Source organism: Sarcophilus harrisii, chromosome 1 (genome assembly GCF_902635505.1).
Source record: "Sarcophilus harrisii chromosome 1, mSarHar1.11, whole genome shotgun sequence".
Lineage (NCBI taxonomy): Eukaryota > Metazoa > Chordata > Mammalia > Dasyuromorphia > Dasyuridae > Sarcophilus > Sarcophilus harrisii.
Genome location: NC_045426.1, coordinates 472,262,128 through 472,278,604, shown reverse-complemented (window position 1 = coordinate 472,278,604; position 16,477 = coordinate 472,262,128). Strand labels below are relative to the sequence as shown.

The window sequence follows — 16,477 nt, the reverse complement described above, 5'->3', positions numbered from 1 at the left end:
GTAAAACTGATCTAATTAAAAGAGATAAGGAAGGAAACTACATCCTGCTAAAGGGTAGCATAAACAACAAAGCAATATCAATATTAAACATATATGCACCAAGTGGTATGGCACTCAACTTCCTAAAGAAGTTAAGAGAGTTGCAAGAAGAAATAGACAACAAAACTGTAATAGTAGGAGATCTCAACCTTGCACTCTCAGAATTAGACAAATCAAACCACAAAACAAATAAGAAAGAAATTAAAGAAGTAAATAGAATATTAGAAAAAGTAGGTATGTTGGATCTTTGGAGAAAATTAAATGGAGATAGAAGGGAATATACTTTCTTCTCAGCAGTTCATGGAACCTATTCAAAAATTGACCATATATTAGGACATAAAGACCTCAAAATTAAATGCAAGAAAGCAGAAATAGTAAATGCTTTCTTTTCAGATCATGATGCAATAAAACTACATTCAACAAAAAGTTAGGGGAAATAGACCAAAAAGTAATTGGAAACTAAAACAATCTCATCTTAAAGAATGATTAGGTGAAGCAGCAAATTATAGATACAATTAATAATTTCACTCAAGATAATGACAATGATGAGACATCATACCAAAATTTGTGGGATGCAGCCAAAGCAGTAATAAGAGGGAATTTTATATCCTTAGAGGCTTACTTGAATAAAACAGAGAAAGAAAAGATTAATGAATTGGGCTTGCAACTAAAAAAAACTAAAATAAGACCAAATTAAAAAACCCCAATCAAATACTAAATTGGAAATTCTAAAATTAAAAGGAGAAATTAAAAATATTGAAAGTAAAAAAACTATTGAACTAATTAATAAAACTAAGAGTTGGTTCTATGACAAAGCCAATAAAATAGATAAGCCTTTGGTAAATCTGATTAGCAAAAGGAGGGAGGAAAATGAAATTAGTAGTCTTAAAAATGAAAAGGGAGAACTTTCCACCAATGAAGAGGAAATTAGAGAAATAATAAGGAGTTATTTTGCTCAACTTTATGCCAATAAATTTGATAACCTAAGTGAAATGGATGACTACCTCCAAAAATACAGACTTCCCAGACAACTAGAAGAGGAAGTAAATTGCTTTGAATAGTCCCATTTCAGAAAAAGAAATAGAACAGGCAATTAAACAACTCCCTAAGAAAAAATCCCCAGGACCAGATGTGGTTTACTATGTGAATTTTGCAAACATTTAAAGAACAATTGGCCCCAATGCTATATAAATTATTTGATAAAATAGGGAATGAAGGAGTCCTACCAAATTCTTCTATGACACAGACTTGGTAATGATACCTAAACCAGGTAGGCTGAAAACAGAGAAAGAAAATTATAGACCAATCTCCCTAATGAATATTGATGCTAAAATCTTAAATAAGATATTAGCAAAAAGACTACAGAAAATCATCTCCAAGATAATACACTATGATCAAGTAGGATTTATACCAGGAATGCAGGGCTGGTTCATTATTAGGAAAACTATCACTATAATTGGCCATGTTAATAACCAAATTAACAAAAACCATATGATCATCTCAATAGATGCAGAAAAAGCATTTGATAAAATCCAACATCCATTCCTATTAAAAACACTTGAGAGTATAGGAATAAATGGACTTTTCCTTAAAATAATCAGCAGCATCTATTTAAACCATCAGTAAGCATCATATGTAATGGAGACAAACTGCAACCATTCCCAATAAAATCTGGAGTGAAACAAGGTTGCCCACTATCACCGTTACTATTTAATATTGTATTAGAAACGCTAGCTATATCAATAAGAGCTGAGAAAGAGATTAAAGGAATAAGAATAGGCAATGAGGAAGCCAAATTATCACTCTTTGCCAATGACATGATGGTATACTTAGAGAATCCCAGAGATTCTGCTAAAAAGTTATTAGAAATAATCCACAACTTTAGCAAAGTTGCTGGTTATAAAATAAACCCACATAAGTCATCAGCATTCTTATATATCACTAACAAAATCCAACAGTCAGAGGTACAAAGAGAAATTCCATTTAAAGTAACTACTGATAATCTAAAATATTTAGGAATCTATCTGCCAAGGGAAAATCAGAAACTTTATGAGCAAAATTACAGACCACTTTTCACACAAATTAAGTCTGATCTAACCAATTGGAAAAATATTAAATGCTCTTGGATAGGGCGAGCAAATATAATAAAGATGACAATATTACCTAAACTAATCTATTTATTTAGCGCTATACCAATCAGACTCCCAAAAAACTATTTTAATGACCTAGAAAAAATAACAACAAAGTTTATATGGAAAAACAAAAGGTCAAGAATTTCAAGGGAATTAATGAAAAAAAATAAAATGAAGGTGGCTTAGCTGTACCAGATCTAAAATTATATTATAGAGCAGCAGTTACCAAAACTATTTGGTATTGGGTAAGGAATAGATTAGTTGATCAGTGGAATAGATTAGGTTCAAGGGATAAAACAGTCAACAAATATAGCAACCTAGTCTTTGACAAACCCAAAGATCCTAGCTTTTGGGATAAGAACTTACTGTTACTTGGTTGCTGCTAGTTAGTCAGCAATGGAAAACTCTCCTAAAACATACTTTGCAGCAGCTACATCCCCGTCTCCCTGCAATCCCCGCTCAAGATCTCAGCTATGAACAGAAATCCTAGTCAGTAAGTGCTTCACAAAATATATTAACTGTGTTGACTTTTAACATGTACAGGCTTTTGGAGATATATCTGGCAATAAACATACAGTAAAGGTTATACAAATGATACCTTTTGACCAAGTAATTCCATCATTATGGAGATTTAAATATTTTAAATAGGAGAATTACCAGTAATTAAAAATAAAACTGGAAGCAAATTGAATGTCTTAGCAGGACAATGTTTATGTAAATCAACGCACACAAATAATATGATCCTGTATCATAGATTTCAAGCTGAAAAGAAACTTACACATCAAGTCAAACTTTCTTTAAAGATGAAGGAACTGAATTTGAGAAAGGCTAAATGAATTGCAGAAGGTCATATAAGTAATATGTGATGGCACTAGAATTTGAACCTAGGTCATCTGTCTTCAAGTCAAGGCAATTAAAATGGGCAAATGTAAAGGAATACAGAGAGACAGAGATAGGGAGACAGAGATGGAGACAGAGACAGAGAAAAACAGAGACCAGAAGATTTTTGTGAAATAATTCAGTGAAAGTAGTACACTAGAATTCTGTAAAAGAAAGTAAATGAAAAATTTCAAGAATCCCTGATGAGAACTAGAAAGAGAAACAGAAAAATGATTATAGTATTTAAAATAGCAAAATTAGATTCTAGTTCTCAGAGTTCATTTGTAAATGTAGCTCCTAGATTAAGAGACTGATATATACTTTCTCTGCAAGTCTTCGAAACAACTCAGATACCCAAATAACTATTTTGATTCAATAATTATTTACTTTTGAAATGAATTTAAATGTAAATTTATTGAACAAGCATAGGTATTTATATTTCATATTTTAGGTAAACTTGTATTTATTTGAATTTACTTACTAAAGAATATTTCAGTAATATTTATATTATCTACTACCCTTAAATATTCTGGATACATGTAGCCCTAATCACAAGTGTCAAGGTTATCCATTGCTCTCATAATAACTGCTTTTAATAAGTATGAGACAATACTAGAAACATCTCATGAAAAAAAAAATCTTGTGTAAAGCATGCATCTCAATCCAGACAATTCTGCCAATTTTAGAGTCAAATCAAATATTCTCAGGGGCAACTAGATGGTGCTATGGATAGAGCACCAGCCCTGAAGTCAGGAGGACCTCAGTTCAAATCTGGCCTCAGACTCGTAACACTTCCTAGCTGTGTTATCTTGGGCAAGTCATTTAAACCCAATTGCCACATGAAAAAAAAAAAAAATCAAACATTCTCAGGCATTGTATGTAACTTACATATCTGAAGATGCCAAGCCCTTCAAAATACTTGTTATTCTTGTCTATTTCTTCTTTCTCATATATCCAGCTACTATCCATAATGGGAACTTCATTTCATGCTCTGTATTTCTTTTGGTATTTAAAGGGAAGCAAAATGGTTGAGCATATAGGAGCATAAAAATAATGTTACTCATAAATTGTTATAAATCTAATTCCTTTCTCTAGCATGGTCAGGCAACTGCAATGTTCTGATGAACTAAGTATTTGGCAGATAGTTAAATTACTTGCCAAGTTTCCATGTACAAAGTGTGGGATCATAAAAATTAATAATATCAAGCTCCAAGGCATACAAAAGAAATTGTATTACACTATAGTCATACAGATTTTCTTACAGATTTGGCAAGTTAGTAACTTGAGAATACTTTTAGTTAGTTTTTAATATCCTAAACCAGATATTTTATTTTGAAATTAAAATTTTATTTGAAAATGACTTCATTTTCAAATTGTGGATTTTATTTTGTTTCAAACCATAAGATATGTTACTTATACATGATAGCTTAACGTGATGGTTCTTTTGACAGTAGTGAGTCTAAGAAAAAAAAAACTAATATTAATTTTTGAAATTATATTTTAATTATTTCAAAATATCACTTCAAAGGTAGAGCTTGAAGCAATAGTCCTATTGCAAATGTGTCTGGGGAAAATAAATAATCTTTTATCATTAAATCACCATGAAATGGAACCATTTCATTGGCTTTCAAGTTGTACATATATAAAAAGAAAAAAAAAAAACTTTGATTACAATTCTTTATAGTCAATTAATTTAGTCCCAAATCACTTTACATATGCAATCAGACTGACTAGATCTCAAATTTTGATATTTTTCTGCAACACAAATCTCACCCTTACAATTTCATCAGGTATGATTCAATGTCTCTAATTCTACATTTCTAAAATCAAGAAAACATGCCAGAACCTAAATTAATCATAAAATTATTAACTGCATAAAAATGTATGTCATATTATTACTATTAATATTGCTGCAATATTGTTTTATATGTCTTATGATTCATATTGAAAAGTTTCTGGTATTTATATGAAACTAATTCATAAATTATGGCAGACTTGTTTTCTTGATATTTCATGACTCTCACCATTTTAAATTAATATAAATATTTATATGGGAACAATGTTAATGATGCTTAGTAGTTATCTTGGTAAAGCGGCTACTAAATCATCTAAAATAATAGAATTTTTTATCAAATAATCATATGCATATTTCTAAAAAAGTCATTATTGATTACAAGTATTAAATGTAGACATCACCAGATCCATAAATTCATTTGCATGACTTTGCAAATATCTTGTTTATGATAGAAAAGATCTACTTTTTTTGTTTTTGTTGGCTTTTATTTTAACAATTTAAAATGTTTCAAATGTTTTACCATAAGCCTTTCATGGGAATTAAATTGATAAGTGACAATGAGTTCTTTCAAATCTGATGAAAAGCTTGCTGAGAATAGTGAGAAACTAGATAAACTTTCATATTTTATTATACAATTTGTAGTAATTAGGCTGATGAAACAAAATAGGGATCTGCTAGCCTGTGATAATTCATAATATTTTATTTACTTTTTTTAATTGTATGATAGCTTTTTATTTACAAGATATATGCACGGTTAATTTTTTAGCATTGACCCTTGTAACCTTGGAACCTTCTGTTCCAACTTTTCCCATCCTTCCCCTCACCCCCCTCCCTAGATGGCAGGTAGACCCATACATGTTAAATATGTTAAAGTAGATGTTAAATACAATACACACACACACACACACACACACACACACACACACACACAGTTATTTTGCTGCATGAGAAAAATCGGACTTAGACGTAAAGTAAACATAACCTAAGAAGGAAATTAAGAATGCAAACAGAAAAAAACAGAGGGAGTGGAAATGGTATGTTGTGCTTCATACTCATTTCCCATGGTTCGTTTGCTGGGTGTAGCTGGCTCTCTTCATTATTGAACAAATGGAACTGATTTGGTCCATCTCATTATTGAAGAAATCCATGTCCATCAGAATTGATAATCATATAGCATTGTCGTTGAAGTATGTAATGACCTCCTGATCCTGATCATTTCACTCAGCATCAGTTCATATAAGTCTTTCTGGGAATCTCTATTTTCATCCTGCTGGTCATTTCTTACAGAACAATAATAGTTCATAACATTCATATGCCATAACTTATTCAGCCATTCTCCAAATAATTGGCAACCATTCAATTTCCAGTTTCTAGCTACTACAAAAAGGGCTCCCACAAACATTTTTGCATATACAGGTTCCTTTCTCTTCTTTAAGATCACTTTGGGGTATAAACCCAGTAGTAACACTGCTGGATCAAAGGGTATGCACAGTTTGATAACTTTTTGAGCATAATTCCAAATTGCTCTCCAGAATGGTTGTATTCGTTCACAACTCCACCAACAACGCATCAGTTTCCCAGTTTTCCCACATCCCCTCCAACATTCAGCATTATATTTTCCTGTCATCCTAGCCAATCTGACAGGTATGTAGTGGTATTTCAGAGTTGTCTTAATTTGTATTTCTCTGATTAATAATGATTTGGAGCAACTTTTCATATGGATAAAAATTATTTCTATTTTTTCAAGAAAAAATTGTCTGTTCATATCCTTTAACCATTTATCAATTGGAGAATCACTTGATTTCTTGTAAATTAGAGTCAATTCTCTATGTATGTTGGAAATGAGACCTTTATCAGAACCTTTGATGGTAAAAATGTTTTCCCAGTTTATTACTTCCCTTCTAATCTTGTCTGAATAGTTTTGTTTGTATAGAAGCATTTTAATTTGATATAATCAAAGTTTTCTATTTTGTGATCAATAATGATCTCTAGTTCTTCTTTGGTCACAAATTCCTTCCTTCACCACATGTCTGAGAGATAAACTATCCTATGTTCTTCTAATTTATTTATAATCTCATTCTTTATGCCTAGATCATGAACTCATTTTGATCTTATCTTGGTATACGGTGTTAAGTGTGGGTCAATGCTTAGTTTCCGCCATACTGATTTCCAATTTTCCTATCAGTTTTTGGCAAACAGTGAATTCTTATCCCAAAAGCTGGGGTCTTTGGGTTTGTCAAACTCTAGATTACTAATGTTATTGACTATTTTGTCCTATGACCTAACTTATTTCACTGATCAACTGGTCTATTTCTTAGCCAATACCAAATGGTTTTGGTAACAGCTGCTTTATAATACTATTTTAGATCTGGTACACCATTCTATATTGTATTAGGAATGCTAACCTCGGCAATAAGAATTGAGAAAGAGATTAAAGGGATTAGAGTAGGTAATGAGGAAACCAAACTATCGCTCTACAGATGATATGATGGTATACTTAGAGAACCCCAGAGATACTACTAAAAAGCTATTAGAAATAATTCATAACTTTAGCAAAGTTGCAGGTTACAAAATAAATCCACATAAATCCTCAGCATTTTTATACATCACCAACAAAATCCAACAGCAAGAGATACAAAGAGAAATTCCATTCAAAATAACTGTTGACAGCATAAAATATTTGGGAATCTATCTACCAAAGGAAAGTCAGGAATTATCTGAGCAAAATTACAAAAAAAAAAAAAAAAAAAAAAAAAAAAAAAAAAAAAAAAAAAAAACAAAAAAAAAAAAAACTTTCCACACAAATAAAGTCAGACTTAAATAATTGGAAAAATATTAAGTGCTCTTGGATAGGCAGAGCGAATATATTAAAGATGACAATACTCCCTAAAGTAATCTATTTATTTAGTGCTATACCAATCAGACTTCCAAGAAAATATTTTAATGAGCTAGAAAAAATAACAACAAAATTCATATGGAAGAACAAAAGATCAAGAATCTCAAGGGAATTAATGAAAAAAAAAATCAAATGAAGGTGGCCTAGCTGTACCTGATCTAAAACTATATTATAAAGCAGCAGTCACCAAAACCATTTGGTATTGGCTAAGAAATAGATTAGTTGATCAGTGGAATAGGCTCTTAAGACAAAATAGTCAACTGTAGCAATCTAGTGTTTGACAAACCCAAAGATCCTAACTTTTGGGATAAGAATTCATTATTTGCCCAATAGCAATGAGGCACTAGGACAGCAATGTCTGTGCTGCACCTAGCTCTGAGATTCTAAGACCATGCTGAGATGCTGTGGGGGAGGGTGACCAAGTCCCCGAGAGACTCCAGCTGGTTGGGGTTGTATTATTCACCCTCTGTGTTTTTAGCTTCTCTGCATGTCTGCTGGTTTGCTGCCAGGGCAAAGTATCCAATCCTGTAGCAAAGCTCTCCCCACAGAGATGGCTGAGATCACACCCAATTCCCCCCTCCGGTCTGCTCGGCTCCTGCTGCTGCTGCCTGCCCTCAGCCTGCGCCCAATCTAAAACTGTCCCTGCCCTCAAGCAAAACCAGACCTTTCCTGGCCAATTTCAAGGATGTCTTCTCTTGGTAACTATTTGTGGGGATTTTTTTTTTCAGTCAGGCATTAATTCAGATACTTGTCATGAAATGAATTCTGAGAGAAAACACAGAGCTTACACAGCTGTGTGCCTCCACTCTGACATCTTGGCCGTAAATGGCTATTCATTTTCTTAGCTAGTACCAACTAGTTTTGATGATCACTGTTTTATAATATAGTTTTAGGTTTGATACAGGTAGGTTACCTTCATATGCATTGTTTTTATTTAATTCTCTTGAATTTCTTGACCTTTTGTTATTCCAGATGAATTTTGTTATTATGTTTTATGGCTCTGTGAAGAATTTCTTGGGGATCTGATTGTTATAGCACTGAATAAGTAGATTAATTTAGGTAGTATTGTCATTTTTATTATATTAGCTCAGACTAACCATGAGCATTGGCATTTTTTTAATTGATGATGCTTGACTTTATTCGTGTGAAAAGTGTTTTGTAATTGTGTTCATCTAGTTCCTAATTTTGCCTTGGCAAGTAGATTCTCAAATATTTTATATTACCTAGAGTTATTTCTTTGTATCTCTTGGTGCTGAACTTTGTTAATAATATCTAAAAATGCTGATGGTTTATGTGCATTTATTTTCTATCCTGCAATTTTGCTAAAGTTGTAAATAGTTTCTAGTAGTTTTTGATTTTATGAGGTTCTCTAAGTATACCATCATATCATCTGCAAAGAGTGATGATTTGGTTTCCTCCTTACCTGTTCTAATTTCTTTAATCTTGTTTTCTTCTTTTATTATGAAAGCTAAGATTTTTAATAAAATATTAAATAGTAATGGTGATAGTGGACAACTTTGTTTCATCCATGATCTTATTGGGAATGGTTCTAGTTTATTGCCATTACATCTGATGTTTGCTGATGGATTTAAATAGATGCTAGTGATCATTTTAAGGAAAATTCCATTTATTCCTATACTCTCTGGTGTTTTTAATAGGAATGGGTGTTAGATTTTGTCAAATGCTTTTTCTGCTTCTTTTGAGATAACAATGTGATTTTTGTTAGTTTGGTTATAGATATAATCAATTATGCTAATGGTTTTCCTAATATTCAACCAGCTCTGCATTCCTGGTACAAATACTACTCACTCATGGTATATTATCCTGGCAATAACTTACTGCAATTTCTTTGCTAATATTTCATTTAAGATTTTTGCATTAATATTCATTAGGGAAATAGGAGTATAATTTTATTTCTCTGTTTTGACCCCACTTGGTTTAGATATCAGCATCAAGTCTGTATCATTAAAAAAAAATTGGAAGAATTTCTTCTTTCCCTATTTTTCCAAAGAGTTTGCATAATATTGAAATTAATTGTCCTTTAAATGTTTGGTAGAATTCACATGTAAATTAATTTGGCCCTATAGTTAACTAATAGCAAGTTCAATTTCTTTTTCTAAAATGGGACTATTTAAGTAATTTGTTTCCTTTGTTTATCTGGGCAATCTCTATTTTTTTAAAATATTCATCCATTTCACTTAGATGATTATATCTATGGGCAAATATTTGGGCAAACTAGCTCCTAATTATTGCTTCAATTTTTTCATCATTAGTGGAAAGGTCATCTTTTTCATTTTTGATAATAACAATTTGATTTTGTTCTTTCCTTTTATTTTTGATCAAATTAACTAAAAGTTTATCTATTTTTTTCCATAAAAATGGTGCATTTTTTTTTCTTAATTTACTTTCAATTTTATTAATCATCCCTTTTATTTTCAGAATTTTAAGTTTGGTACTATTGGGGGATATTTTATTTGTTCTTTTTCTAGCTTTTTTAGTTGGATGCTCAATTCAATAATCTTTTTTTTTCTCTATTTTATGCAAGTAAGTAAGCATCTATAGACATAAAACTTCCCCCAAAAATTGCTTTGGCTACATAAATTTTGGCATATTTTCTCATTATTGTCATTTTTTGGATGAATTTATTGATTGTGTTTATGATTTGTAGTTTCACACACTCACTTTTTAGAATAAGATTATTTAGTTTCCAAATAATTTTTGGTTTAAATTTTCCTCTGACTCTTTATTGCATGTGATTCTTATTTTATCATGATCTGAAAATGATGCATTTACTTTTTTGTTTTTTTTTCTGAATTTGATTTTGAGGTTTTGATGTCCTAAAATATGGTCAATTTTTGTATAGGTTCCATGAACCACTGAGAAAAAAAAGTGTACCCCTTTTTGTGTCCATTCAATTTTCTCCAAAGATCTATAATACCTAACTTTTCTAAAATTCTGTTTACCTCATTAACTGCTTTCTTATCTGTTGTGACTCAACTTACCTATTTCTGAGAGAGCAAGGTTGAGATCCCCTACTACTATAGTTTTGCTCTTTGTTTCTTATTGCAGCTCTCATAACTTCTCCTTTAGGAATTTGGAAGCTCTACCATGTGGTGCATATATATTTAGTGTTGATATTACTTCATTATCTATGTTACTCTTTAGGAAGATATAGTTTCATTCCTTATCTCTTTAAATTAAATCTATCTTTGTTTTTGCTTGATCTAAGATCAGGATGGCTAGCCCTGCTTTTTTCACTTCGCTGGAAGCATAATAGATTCTGCTTCAGCCTTTTATCTTTACTCTGTATGTTTCACTCTGCTTTAAATGTGTTTCATATAAATAGCACATTGTAGAAATCTGGCCTTTTATCCAGTCTGCTATCTACTTTCATTTTATGGGAGAGTTCCTCCCATTCACATTCACAGTTAAAATGACTAATTCTTTATTTCCCACCACCTTATTTAACCCAAGTTACACTTTTCTCTTTCCTTTCCCCCTTCCTTCCTCCCCAGTATTTTGTTTCTGACCACCACCTCCATCAAACAGATCTCCCCATTTAAAGATCTTTCTCCCTTCTTAAAAGTGTCTGTGTAAAATATTTTGTAAACTTGCAAGTTCCATATAAATATAATTCACTAATACTTTAGTGGGGTAGTGTAATGAGAAAAATTATAATGGAATTTTTAGAAAATAAAAATGAACTGAAAAAGAAAAAAAAATCTAAACTCAAAAGTATTTTTTTTAAATTATCCAAGACAATTTTTGATATGAAAAATAAGGCTAATATTTTCTGTCTAGAAATGAGATTGATTTTTGTAATGGAGTATAATGAAGAATAAGGGCATCAAAATAAAGGATAAAAGTGACAAAAGCTAAAAGGATCTATAAAATGTGTTTTTTATATTTCCATGAAGCTGTAGGTTCTTCTATTAAAAGTGTCCAGTTGCATGTCTGTATTATCATTTAAAGAGACTTTTGGAAAATATATGTAATAACCATAATGCATCAGTGATGGAGAAAACAGCTATCAAGAAAGTTATCAAAGAAGATATGGGAATCATCATCAGTATCAAGAAAAGTACCAGACTTGGAAGTAGGAGTTAAAGAACTGATCGGGCATTTTTCAATCTGTCAGTTCTATTACATATTTGAGCATACTTTGGTTAAATAATGTTAGAGAACACTTATTTTACAGATGTAATTTTCATTACATTTTAAAATCCATTATTTAGTCCAAATTATCAAAAAATACTGAATGATATATTCTTCTTAACTTACAGGTGGCATCCTTTTTTTTTTTAAATAAACCATCTCAAAGTGCTACAGATAAAACTGCTTCCATTAGTTTGCCTTTTAGAACCAACTAGCCAATATTTTTTTTACTCCTTCAGTGGTATCAGGAGACTCTAGTTAAAGAAGTCCTCCTTGCCCTTGCATTTACTTTATCCCTATTTCCTATTCCTAGCTACATGTTATTCCCCACACATTGCCTTATAGCAATAAATATTTATTGTGTCTACAATGTGCCAGGTGCTATGCTAAATAGTGGAGATATTAAAAAAAGATAAATGACAGTCCTTGCTCATGAGTTCATTTGTTTAATGGGGAAGATATTACATGCAAACAACAATATACAGACAAGCTATATAGAGGATAAAATGAAGATAAATAGCAGAGGGAGAAAGTTTACATCTTGCAACCATCTAGAAGTATGACTAGTTGACTTGTGAATGGTATTAGTAAATGATATGTTACAGAATCAAGTCATCTCATTGTTAAAAGGTATAACTTGAGACCATCTCATCCAATGCATATCTTTATTCAAATGTCTTCTACAACAGGGCTTCTTACACTTTTCCCACAAATGATCCCCTTTTGCCCAAAACATTTGCACATGACCTCAAGCATACAAAACATATGTATAGAACATTGTATACAAATCAAACATTTATTGATAACAAATTATAATTTTATGACCCCCATATATTGTTATGAAATCCCACATAGGGTCATGACGCAGTTTAAAAAGTTGTGCTCTACAATATTAGAAACCTAGCAATCAAGATATTGGCTTAAAAATCTAGTGAAAGGAAGGAAGCCTCATAGGTCCTTGGATAGACTAATTGTTAAATAAATTTTCTTTCTGTTCAGCTTACATTTACCTCTTTGTAACATCTAACCTTTACTCCTAGTTCTGTCCTCTGGAATAAAACAAAACAAGCCACAGTTCTTAAAATACTGAAGGATGATTACTATGCTTATGCCTTATCCTGGTTTTCTCTTCTATGAGATTAGCAACCCTAGTACCTTTTTATCAATCATCATATGAAATGCTCTGAAGATTTAAAATACAAATTTCACCTCATTCATGAGAATATGAATCAGCCCAAGCATAATATACGGTACACACACAAAACTAATTTACTATTACTTGTGGCTAACTACTGTGACCAAAGAACTGATTAAACTAACAATAATCAATGCCAGAAATAAAATTTTATTATTCAATGTGTGCAAACCTTAGTTTATATTATCTACCTGATTTCAATGGACTTCTCAGTAAGTGTATCTCATACTAGTACTCAATGACAAGATTCCTCTAAGGCTAATTAGAGATTGTTAAGTCTCCCAATGCAGTGTGTGTGCCTGGCAAGTCAAGTATCTAGCACAATACTTGAACTATAGGTGCTGGGGAATATCTATTTCAAGAGGAGGCTGGAGGCTAGAGACTGGTGAGTTTCTTATAAGTTTAAACTATTGTAAAGGGACTTTAGCTTCTTTTTCCCCAAGTTCTGATTAGTACCTGTAAACAATTAATTAATTATATCAGTTAACTTAATTGATACCTAATAACTAGCTAATGATGAAGTTACTTATCAAATTTTCCATGGTTATCTGCCCTTTCTGGAGATCTCATACATTTAATAGTTACATATATTAATAAAATAAGTTAATAAAACATATGTGTTTTTTTTTACCAACAAGTTAAAAAGAAAACAAACAAATATAAAACATTTTATCACAAATTGTTGGCCTAATACAAATTTCAGTTATGCCAAGGGAATCAACATTCTTACCATACTGGGTAGAAGAGTAGATATCAAGAGAAGAGTAGATATCAAGTACAATCTATTTGCTTACCATCTAGGGGAGGAATGGGGGAAAGGAGGGGGAAATTTGAATCACAAGGCTATGCATGGATTAATGTTGAAAAATTATCTGTGCTTATGTTATGAAAATAAAAAGCTATAATAAAAAAGTACAATCCATAAGATATCTATCTCCTTGCAAGTTGACATAGAACCATTGATGACTATTTTGGGGGTCTATTCCTTCAATCTATTCTCAATCACTTTTCTGGAATATTGGAGAATTCTTATCTTTTTATCTTGCATATAATGAGAGAATGGGATGATTTGTTTAATTTTTTGATAAATATTGATTATTTATAGACTAGGTTATCTAAAGTTTAACCTTAAGAACTTTTTGGGAGAAAATTAAATTCAATATACATTAAGTGTCCAATATACTATGCTCAGCAGTATGCTAGAAAAGCAAAGATGAAAAATGACACGATGCCTACACACAAATAGCACACATTCCACTGGAAGAGAAGCAAAAATCTTTAATGCACATTAGAATATGATTAAATATGAGGCAGACATTTATATGCTTTGTCCAAAGTGAAGGATGTGTCTATTTTAATGATTCAAAGGAATCATTTGAAATCTATTAAGTGCCTATTATGTGCTAATCACTGTACTAGAGATATAAAGAATGACTCAATCCTTCACCACAAGAACTTAACATTCCAGTGATTTTTTTTTTAATTGTGTGTTTTGAATGCATATAATTCTATGACTTCAAATAAGTTATAGGTAGCAGCAAAGTACAAGGTTTACTGTCAAAGACCTTATACACTATTGGAAAAATAGTTGAATAGTACAGTAAAAAAAATATTTCATAGATACATGTTGTTGATTTTCTTTTATGTGCAGACAAATTACTTTCTTATATCAAAGCTGATTGAAAATTTTATTTTAGAGATGATATTACTATTTTAATAAATAATAATAATGATTATTTAATTTGATTTCCTACCAGACCTCCAATTTCATTGATATAAGAAACTACGAATGAGGGAACTCCCTCTGCCTCCTTGGTTCTTAATCTATAAATTATTCTTTTAGCGAGTTGCTTAGGGTTCTGATTGAGAATTTGACAGTAATCAGAGATGAAAACTGAACACAGGTCCTCATTGACTTTCAGACCAGCTCTCTATCTTTAATTCCACATTATTTTTCAGATATAAATCCATGTGTATATCAGATTTTATAGGGACCAAATTTCAGAATCAGGACTACTGATTTTCATGAAATTAGGAACTTCTTAGTGGGGAAACTCCTTTTTCAACAAGTATGATTGCATAAAGTGCTGAAAGAGAACATGACTTGACAGGGGTATTGTTTAAAAAACAAATGAAAGTCTTTGATATACAAAATCTCATCTCATACTTCCAATAATCCTTTCTATGAGTTAAAATAGAAATTCCATCCCAGTTTTACCCATGAAAAAACTGAAGCTAAAATGATTTACTCAAAATCACATAGTTGAAACATTTTGGAACAACAAATAACACATTTGACTAGCTTACATATTTAAAAAAAAACTTCATGATATCCTTTAATATTTCTCTCTTTGGATTACCTAGTTTTTACTAGAATTATATTTAAGGCATGGTCATATAAGAAATATGAATTGATGTATGCCAGATTATATAACTTCAGGTTTTCATCAGGACAGTGATCTACTGGACCGTCGGAAACACTGCTTTGGGGTTCAATCAGAAACTGGAGAGGACCTCTACTTTTCAGTGGAGTTAGAGTGTGACCTTGCTCAATGGGAGAAAGCCTTCCAAACAGCAACATTTTTAGAAGTTGAAAGGATACAGGTAAGAACCAATTGAGTGCCTCTTTTAGGGAATACCTTTTAATTTTAAAAGAAATAAAGTTAATTTAAGAAGTTGAATTTTCCTGTAGCAAAGAATCTTATGTTTTCCTGTATGCTATAGAGTTGAATTTATAAAAAGCAATATTTGAATATTAAATTTAAAACTATATTAAAATGAATTGAAGATAAATTGAGGAAGACAAAACAATTTTATCATTTAACCATTATCCCTTCAATATTTGTGCAGCTGGGGAAAAGTACCAGAAGATACATAGCTTAAAGAAATTTTTTTAGTATTATATTTGTCCTAACAAATGTAAAGATAGTTTTTATAAAATTTTAAGTTCCAAATTTTTTTCCTCTTATTTCCTTACCATCCCATTTCCCAAAACAGCAAGAAATTTGATATAGGTTATACATCTAAATCACTCTAAATAATACCATATACATCATGTGAAAGAAAAATCAGAACATGGGGGAAAAACCATGAGAAAGAAAAAGGAAACAACAAAAAAGTGAAAATCGTATGCTTTGATCCATATTCAGTCACCATATTTCTCTTTTTGGATGCAGGTCGTATTGATGGAGATTTCTGAGAGTAGATAGGAGGTTGTGTAATACATGTTTACATACTTCCAGTAACTTAAATAAATAGAATTTACTAAACATTTGTTGTGTGAAAAACATTAGTGTATATCAACAGTTTATACATGAAAACAACAACAACAAACAAACAATCATCTAAGACAATGTAGTTGCTATGGAAATGACCAGCCTAGGTAA

The 16,477-nt window shown here is 31.2% G+C and overlaps 1 protein-coding gene across 2 annotated transcripts in view; it reads left to right on the top strand.

Moving 5' to 3' along the window:
- SNTG1 (syntrophin gamma 1) overlaps positions 1-16,477 on the top strand; it is a 786,808-nt gene that overhangs the window by 642,117 nt on the left and 128,214 nt on the right. For both annotated transcript variants that reach the window (XM_031946419.1, XM_031946418.1), the window contains one exon: positions 15,543-15,695. In XM_031946419.1, coding sequence (XP_031802279.1) covers positions 15,543-15,695 — 153 coding nt within the window. The remainder of the gene's footprint in view (positions 1-15,542; positions 15,696-16,477) is intronic.